We start from the raw sequence: 9,070 nt of genomic DNA, 5'->3' as shown, positions 1-9,070 counted from the left end.
GCTCCTTGCCTGGGGAGCAGGCTTGACCCACACGCAGGGCAGACGGGAAGCCAGAATACCACAAGAAGCAGCCCTCAACCAGTGGTAGGTAGAGATTTGATGGATACGTGCCTGGTTTCCTCACCCCTCAAGCCCCGGGAGTTGGGATGACTCTGAGGGGCCTCCCTGAGTCACGCAGTAAGACCAAGAGCTCCGTTTGCCCACAGTGGCAGTGGCTCTATAACGCACCCTTCTTTGGCTCCTTCCCTTCCCTGTCCCACTCTCCCCTCCCCTGCAGCATTTCCTGGGATCCCCTGCAAGTACACCACTGCATCCTTGTTGCAGTTTGCCTCTGGGGGGGAGATCCCAAGTTAACACAGGCATCTTTAATGTCCCAGGCATCTCCCTAATCCTTCACTGGTATGTACATATATAATCTTCATTTAATCCTCTTTATAAAGGAGGCATTATTAAACTCATTTTGCAGAAGAGGAAAGAGACAGTCAAGAGCTTAAATAACATGCTCTAAGTCAGTAAAAGGTAGATGTGTTGGATTCCCAAGGGGAAGGGGAGGGAAATCCCAACTCACCAGGTCTCGGGATGACGCGGGCCCACAGACACAGAAGACCGAACTTGATGCAAACGCAAGAGGTTTATTGAACGGAGCTCCGGGTCGACTCGTGTCCCTCGCAGGAGACAGAGGTGTCGACCCCGAGCCTTAGGGGGCAAGTTCTTTTATAGGATTTGGGAGCATAAAGCGGGAAAAGGTTGGCGCGGTTTTACATGATTGGTTAATTCAAAACATTCAGACAGTTACATTTTATGGCGCAAATTGCTACGGCGCGAAACAGCTATCAAGGTGCACACACATGTCCCCATCTGGCCCCCCTCCACCCCGACCCTCCCAAACTTATCCCTCTGTAGCACTCCCTTGTTCTCAATTTTCTCTGAACAGTTTAGGGTGAGTCTTCCGCGAACAGAGTCAGTTGGGATCGATAGACTCTATTCATAGAAGACTCGCCCCAACTGCCCCTTAAGGTGTTAACATTTTAAATTTTTAACATAATTTACATCCTTCAGATGGAGGATCTGAATGCAGGACTGTCTGATTTGCCAGGCTCATCACTGGTGCTCCCCTTACACCCTGCTCTCTGCACAAAGGCGGCAGGTTCCTAGGCCCACAGCTGTCTGTCTGTCTAGTTACCTTTTGCCGCCTTCTTCCATCATCTCTCCATGGGCAGGCTGCCAAAGAGGCTAGATCCAACCACAGAAGATTTCATGGAACGTTCCACTGAAGGGGACACTGAGGCATCTCATCTAAAGTCTTCATTTTACAGATGAGGAAACTGAGCCTGGAAGAGACATGTGACATTTTCAAAGCACGTTCACACTTATGATTTCTGAAATAATGCTTTGCAGCAATCCTGTGAGGAAGGTTAGCAGAGTCCTCATTTTACAGAAAAGGAAATGGAAACAGAGGGACACAAACACAGTGGCAGAGTGGGTGTTCGTAGCTGTAGGGAGAATCAAAGTAAGAATCATTCATCAGACATTTTTCCTTGTGCCAGGCACTAGTGACATTTTTCACATAACAAGCTGACCTCGTGCATCCTCCTATGAGCCTAAGTAGTCAGTGTTCTCATTTGACGGAGTGGGAACCAGACTTAGAAAGGAGTCGTGATCCACCCATGTCTCAAGTGGAGAGCTGGGATTTGAACTTGGCCTGTGTTGGACCATTGCATAAAACAGGAGCCAGGGATAAGAAAGGGATGGCTGAAACCCAACCAACAGGACTGTATTCACTCCAGGCTGGAGGTTCCTCAAGGTAAAACTGCTCTGCGGGGTTTGGGAGGATGGACACAGAGAGAGGGACAGTGAGCAGTCAGAGGTGGAGGACATAGCGGGCGCCAAAGAGAAGCTGCCACCTCTCTCAGACCATACCAGCCAGATCCTTTAGAGGAACAGGACACAAGGTTCTAGTTTAAATCCTTCCATTTGCAATTTCAGAAAAAAAAAAGGCTACTCACTGATCACAGGAACTCTACGCCCTGCCCCCACCCCACCCTCACAGGCATTTCCAGCCTTCAATTGATTGCTTCACAAGTTCTGGGTTGTGAAGAACAATGACCTCATTGTCATGCACCTCCCCGCACTCAGCTCCACCCAACCCTGCCCTACCCAACCCCCTTAAGGGAGAAGTCCAGCCAAGTGATCAGAGAAGACCCTTAGCATGAACTTGGCCTCCAGGAATTGGCCGTTGGTGGGTGTTGTGGCAATTCATGGACATCCAATCATACAAAAAGAAGAACTCCGTCCCCTCCTTGTCATTCTGAAAAACTGAGAACCCTGGAGACCTATCTTCATCATCACAGGAAGTGAGTACTTCCTACTCATTCAGGATTTTGAGCTTTGAATTCATAAAGACTCTAAAATCTCCACAAACAAAGACTTCGTGGACAAAATCCCTTGAAACCAGAGTAAGTGGCACTTGTCTTTTCTGTCTTGTCAGTTACTGTTGAGGGCACACATGCAGCTAGGGAAGACTGTAGTTCTTCTCCAGTGCAGGGCATTATTTGTCTACCTGTGTGTCTCCTTAAAGGTGGGAATTCTTCGAGGCCCAGGCCAATGTCTAAGTAGCTCATTGATGCATCCGTAAGGCAATTAAGTGTATAGCGATACTGAGAATGGGTGGATTCATAAAGCTGTGTACTCAGATGTAAAATGAGAGGTTTTTGCTGAAAAAACAAGGGAGCTTTCTTGAATGATTGGTTGTTGGTGACTGATTAAGAAAGTAAGCCCAGTGTTAAGGGACAAGAGGCACTTGCTGTGGAAGGCTATTCAAGAGGAAATTACTTGACAAATTTCCCCATGTAAATGAACACCAAACATGGTATATGAAGAAATCATAGCAAGAGGGAAATACTAATTAGAAAAAACTTTGCAAATGCAAGGATGATTTGATATTGAACCAGTTTTTTAGAAAAACTGGAACCAAGGATCCTCAAAATCAGGACTGTGGGCTATCTTTGGAGGAGGTAGAATTTCACCCACCTGAAGGCAGGGAGCTGGCCAGATGACCTCTTGGGATGCATCCATTCTCTTCTACTAACAGAATTTTGTTCTGAAGATAAAGGGTCATGGGGGCTACTGTTCCTCCATAAAATCTGGAGGGTCCCAGGTTTTCAGAGTTAGAAACTCTGAGAAGTTTGCACAGCCTGTGTGCCACTCACTAACACTTTAGTCCCCACTCTGACTAGCAGAACAGCTCTAGGCGATTCAGACTGCTGGGCATTGATGTACTGGTAAACGTTTTACTGGTTCTCTTGAAAAAAGAGCCCCGATTTCTAATATTTGCCAATTTCCGTGTGTAAATATTCCCACTATGATTGATTTTGAGCTACCAACATGCTGAATGTGCAGATGGGAAGAAATGCACACTATTAGCTCTGATGAACCAGCGTAAGCCAGCTTCAGCCCTCCACCAGGCCGGGGGGTCTTTTACCATCATAGACAGCCCTTTCTCTGCTCAGAGATCAAATCCCAGGCCAAATGATGCTGGCACTGGAAGGTTCCAGGCTGCAGGGCTACAGCTGATCACTCTGCAATGACCTTGGGGCAGACTCTTGCTGCAGACTACAGCAGGGCTGGCAGACTGGAGGGCAACATGGTCCTTTGGTCTCTCCTCCAAGGCCCCACCCCAGGCCATCTCCCTTTAGGAACAGCATACCCTGGAGTTGTTGCATTGTGGCTGACAAATTGGGAAAATAGTGAATGGAGTTGGAGGCTGGGGGGTACAGAGGTGAGTCTCTGTTCAAATGGTACCTGACAATGCTGACTCAGTTTGCCCTCATCTTTGCCAAAATTCCCCAGAACCTTGACTCATGGGCTCAGTTTTGCAACACTTGCTCTTTGTGTTTCCTAGCTGCTTATTGCTTCCACTGTAAGCCTGCCGGCTCACCCAAAAGTGCTGACTGCCAAGCCGAGCGGTCAGCACTGGCAGTGGCAGCAGAAATCAGAAATTGCCAACGCAGCTTGGTTAGTGACCGCCGGCCAGGATTTCTCCAGAAAGGGGGCTGATGGGATAGAGGCAAGTCCAGAGATGGAGGAGTGAGCTATAGGGATGGGTTTGATGGGAAATAACAGCCCCCCAGCCGGGGTGCCTGACACTCCTCACGTGCCTGAATTTCCAATAGCCAGTTCAGAAACGCGAATTTTGTAAGCAGGAGACAGTCATTAAGCAGTGCAGAAGGAAGAGCGCTAGAGACTCCAGATTCAAGATGAGAATTATGACGCAGGTACCACCTACTTCACTGATTGATGTTTAGGTCAAGTCAATCCAGATTGGTGGCAATATATTGAAAATTTCAAAATGCGGTTCACATGGGAGGGACTGTTGTTGTCTATGATTGTCAAACAGAATTCATTTTTCATATTAACTACAGAGAGACCTGGTGGGGGGACTTGGGGAGCAGGGTACATTAGTCAGAATAGGATTGGAATCTGGGACATTCCTGGTGGTGACAGGCCTCAGAGAAGGACCACTTCAGGGAAGGTGGTACCCTAATATTTACTAAGGGCCTGGTAAGAGCTAGGGGGTCACTTTTCTCATACATTATCTTACAGTAGCCCTACAGGGTAAGGGTTACTTTCCCACGTTACAGATGAGGAACTGAGGCTCAGAGAGGTAGATTAACTTGTCCAAGTTCACAGCTGGTAGGTTACACCAAAGCCCATGCTATCTTTGGGAGGTGTCTTCAATAAGTGATTGGAAAGGATTGAAAAGGGGTGCTCAAAGTCAGGGGGTGGGGGAAGTTCTACAAAGGCAAGCTATCCAGTGGTTCTTTTTTGTTTGTTTCAAGGCAACCCTAGGTAAAAATACCTGGGAGCTTATTTCAGCAGAACTCCAGCTACCACCTGGTCACTCAGCAACACCTCACGGTTCAAGGCTGTTCTGTGCTATTCCTCCTCTGACTCCCCAGTTCTTCTCGCCAGGTCACCCCACTCCACCCGGCCTGTACTTTCCTCTGAGTCCTCCTCGTGGCTCTCACAGGAGGTCTACAGAGTTACCAGTGGACCTGCCTGTGCTGCCTCAGGGCCGTGTGATGCGGGCCAGGCTAAGCCCACTCTGGTACCCTCAGTGTCCTCATCTACTAAGGGATGGGGTTGGCCTTCTAGGACTTCACTATGGGAGCACTACTGATGTTTGGGGTAGGATAATTTTAGCACATCCTTGGCCCTGTCTATCAAACGACAGTAGCATCCCCCAGTCTGTGTGACAACCAAAAAGAAAATGTCACCCTTGGCTGAGAATCTTTTTAGCTCCAAAAGCCATGAAGATCCATTTGTAAGTTTTTGATTCTCAGCCAGAACTATTTTCCTTCCCAGCGTCCTTCTATGGACTCCACAGTGCAAAGTCATTGCTCTGTGATTGGAGGCAGGAAAGCCGAGTGGCTTCAGGAATGGGCATGAGAGTGCTATGTGCCTGGGTTTGAGCTCCAGCTCTCATTCTCACCAGATATGTGTCCTAACCATTCCAAACTTCTGTGTCATCACCTCTAAAGTGGGCAACAATAATGGCACCCCCCAAGGGTTATTTAACACCAAGTCCAATGCCAAGTCCATGGGACACACTTGGGAAGCAGTGGTTATGAAAGTGTGGTGAGATCTCCCTTTGTCTGTACTCTCCACCCACTGGACTTTCCCTTCACAACGCTTGTTGCCAAAGCAATTGAATTAATGATTTGTGCACTCATTTGTTTATTGCCTGCACCCTCTCTTAGACTATAGGTTCCACAAGGGCAGAGAAGACCTGGGTCTCCCTTGCTCACCTTCGCATCCTAGGGCATGGTACACAGTAGACACTCAGTAAACAGTTCTCAAGTGGTTGAAGACATATAATCACTGCCTTGTCTTTGTTGTCCAGAGCCTACCACCTTTAACAGCAAAGTAAACATAGAAACCATTTCCTTGACCCGTGGGAGAAGCCAGGATGGAAATCTCAACCACCCCAAAGGACTATGATACGACCACAGAATATGACTACGGGGACACAACTCCATGCCAAAAGGGACAACTGAGGGCCTTCTTGGCCCAGCTGCTGCCCCCCTTGTACTCCCTGGTATTTGTCATTGGCCTGGTCGGCAACATCCTGGTGGTCCTGGTCCTCATGCAATACAAGAGGCTCAGAAGCATGACCAGCATCTACCTCCTCAACCTGGCCGTTTCTGACCTGCTCTTCCTCTTCACGCTGCCCTTCTGGATTGACTACCAGCTGAAGGATAACTGGATTTTCGGTGATGGCATGTGTAAATTGCTCTCAGGACTTTATTACATAGGCTTGTACAGCGAGATCTTCTTCATCATCCTGCTGACCATCGATAGGTACTTGGCCATTGTCCATGCTGTGTTTGCCCTGCGGGCCCGGACTGTCACCTTTGGTATAATCACCAGCATCATCACCTGGGTCCTGGCCATCTTGGCTTCCATCCCGGCCTTGTACTTTGCCAAGACCCAGTGGGAGTTGTCTCATTACACCTGCAGTCTTCATTTCCCTTATGAGAGCCTAAAACAGTGGCAACAGTTCCAGGCTCTGAAGCTGAACATCTTGGGGCTGGTTTTGCCTGTGTTAGTCATGATCGTCTGCTACACAGGGATTGTAAAGATTCTGCTCCGTCGGCCAAATGAGAAGAAGGCCAAAGCCATCCGTCTGATTTTTGTCATCATGATCATCTTCTTCCTCTTTTGGACCCCCTACAATCTGACTGTGTTTGTTTTTGCTTTCCAAGACGTCTTTTTCACCCAAGACTGTGAGCAGGGCAAACAGCTGGACCTGGCCATACAAGTGACGGAGGTGATCACCCACATGCACTGCTGCATCAACCCCGTGATCTATGTCTTTGTTGGTGAGAGGTTCCGAAAGTACCTGCGCCAGTTGTTCCACAGGTTTGTGGCCGTGCACCTGGCTAAGTGGCTCCCCTTCATCTCCGTGGAGAGGCTGGACAGGGTCAGCTCCATGTCCCCCTCCACAGGGGAGCATGAACTCTCTGCTGGGTTCTGACTCAGCCCCCTGGAGGCCAATCCAGGACCCAGCAACAGTGACCTGCCAGGCACACTGGCCAGAGAGGAGGCAGTTTGACTCTCCTGGCCAGATTCTGACACCTGACACAGCACAGAATTGCACCACTTGGGGCTGAGGAAGCTTAACGGTGCTCTAGACTAAATCACCTCTGGGGCTTGAGTCCTCGCCATGAACTTCTCCCTGCTGGAAAGGAAATGAACGAGCAAAATGGGACATTCCAGAAGACAGGGACAAAGGGTGCCAGTGAAGGTCTTGGGCCCAAACAGGATTCCAAATTCGTGAAGATTAACATTTGTAAACAAAGCCACTGCAGCCTGCCCCCAACTCCCACCCTACCCTACCACCAGTGAACTTGGAAACAGTGACTTCCATAGTTGACCCCACTCTGAGCCCAGAGCCCATCAGGAGCCAGCAGCCACATCCGCCCACCCTCCACCCCACCCCCACTGCTGGGTTCAGGCTCTCGGAAACCCTGAGGACAGAGAACTCGTGATGGAACTCGAGACCTGATGGGAAACAGGATTGGGGAACTGTTGTTGGCAGTGGACCCATGAAAGCCCTTAGAAAGAATTTTTATATTTGCTGCAGTCCCACAGTTCAGGTGGTGGGCTAGACACAGACCTTATGTCTAATATGTTGGTCTTCTTGAAATAGCTGTAGAGAGCAGGGAGTCATTATTTCCATTTGCCATTCCTTTCTTTCTGAATATTTTTTTAGCATCTCCCTTCCCTATAACTCTGGTAATGTGGCAGTAAATCGGACAGCTTTATTGCAGAGATTACTAACAGGCAAAAGGAGAGAGAGTTGATTTTCTTCCTCTGGTTCTCCATCTAAGCCTTCTGGTTTTCTGGATCAGAGTTCTGGCCGCCACATTGGACCTATCTGCAAAAAAATGACCTGTTATGCAAGCTCACGGTGTTTGAGGCTGGTAGGGAGGAGAATGTCTACCAGGAGGGGTAGGGACTCTGTCTGGATGTAGGAAGGTAAGAGAGCCCTTAACTCAAAGAAACTTATTTACCCTAAATGTCTTTAACACTTCATCTCTCATGAAGGACCTCGTATTTATTATGTCTTTGTTCCCTTTTTCCTCAGACATATATTTCTTTTAAAATCATTTTTCCAGTAACAAAAATGGTTTCCAAAAAGGCTTAAAAACACAGAGGGGGAAAAATATAAAAGTCTTCTGTAATCCCACTACCCGAAGACAGCTACTGTATATTTTTTGATGTATTTCATTTTAGTTTGTTTTTTTCTGTGCATATTATGATTATGACAAAGATGGACTTCAACTGTATTCACTGTTGTTGTTTTTAAGTAGCAGTATGTTGAGATCACTTTTCCAGGTCAATAAATCATTTCAAAGCATTGGTTTTGGTGCCTGTGCTGAATTCCAAGGCAGGAAGTTGTCCTAATTTACTCCACCCATTTCCTGTGATTGCACACACAAATCAACTCAATCCAGCAACTGTAACTGAGGACCTGCTCTATTCAAAGTGAGCTCTCTGAGCCCTGGGAGACACAGATGTAGGTGGATGTCTGTTCTGTGAGGTCAACAGGCACAGAGATGCCATCCGAGCCCAGGTGGGATGGGTGGGGCTGACATGGAGCCCACGGTGCCAGGGCGGCAAAGGGGAGGAAGGAATCCATTAGTCAGAAAGCACCCTAAGTGGATGGGTGTGCCCCTTACAACACAGTGACACCATTGGGCTGGCCTCTCTCTTTCTGGACACTAGAGTTGTATTCTTGCCAAGCTGCCCTCCCCTTCAGGTAGGGACCTACTGTGTTCACATGCTGTCTTTGTGCAAAGAAACTGGTATCACGAAGGTCTGGAAAACTTCTGTCTGGGGAGGAGGAGGTCTCCCTGCATGGGGCTTATGCTTCCACACAGAAAATGTGGACAAATAGAGGCTTTGAGAGTCAAGGTGGTTGTCAGCTCTGCACTTGCAAACCCACCAGCCCTCTCTGCAGTGTGGAGAGAAGGAGGCTTAATGGAATTAAGAAACATTTGTCCAC

General features: G+C 48.2%; 1 protein-coding gene across 1 annotated transcript; it reads left to right on the top strand.

Moving 5' to 3' along the window:
* Nucleotides 1-2,131: 2,131 nt before the first annotated feature.
* Nucleotides 2,132-8,422, top strand: CCR1 (C-C motif chemokine receptor 1). Its single transcript, XM_058556719.1, has 2 exons — nt 2,132-2,456; nt 5,903-8,422. The coding sequence occupies exon 2, from the start codon at nt 5,969-5,971 to the stop codon at nt 7,034-7,036; it is 1,068 nt and encodes a 355-aa protein (XP_058412702.1). The 5' UTR covers nt 2,132-2,456; nt 5,903-5,968; the 3' UTR covers nt 7,037-8,422.
* Nucleotides 8,423-9,070: the final 648 nt, after the last annotated feature.

Source organism: Diceros bicornis, chromosome 2, assembly GCF_020826845.1.
Source record: "Diceros bicornis minor isolate mBicDic1 chromosome 2, mDicBic1.mat.cur, whole genome shotgun sequence".
Lineage (NCBI taxonomy): Eukaryota > Metazoa > Chordata > Mammalia > Perissodactyla > Rhinocerotidae > Diceros > Diceros bicornis.
Note: the sequence above shows the minus strand (reverse complement) of the source record. Positions and strands in the feature narration are given on the sequence as shown.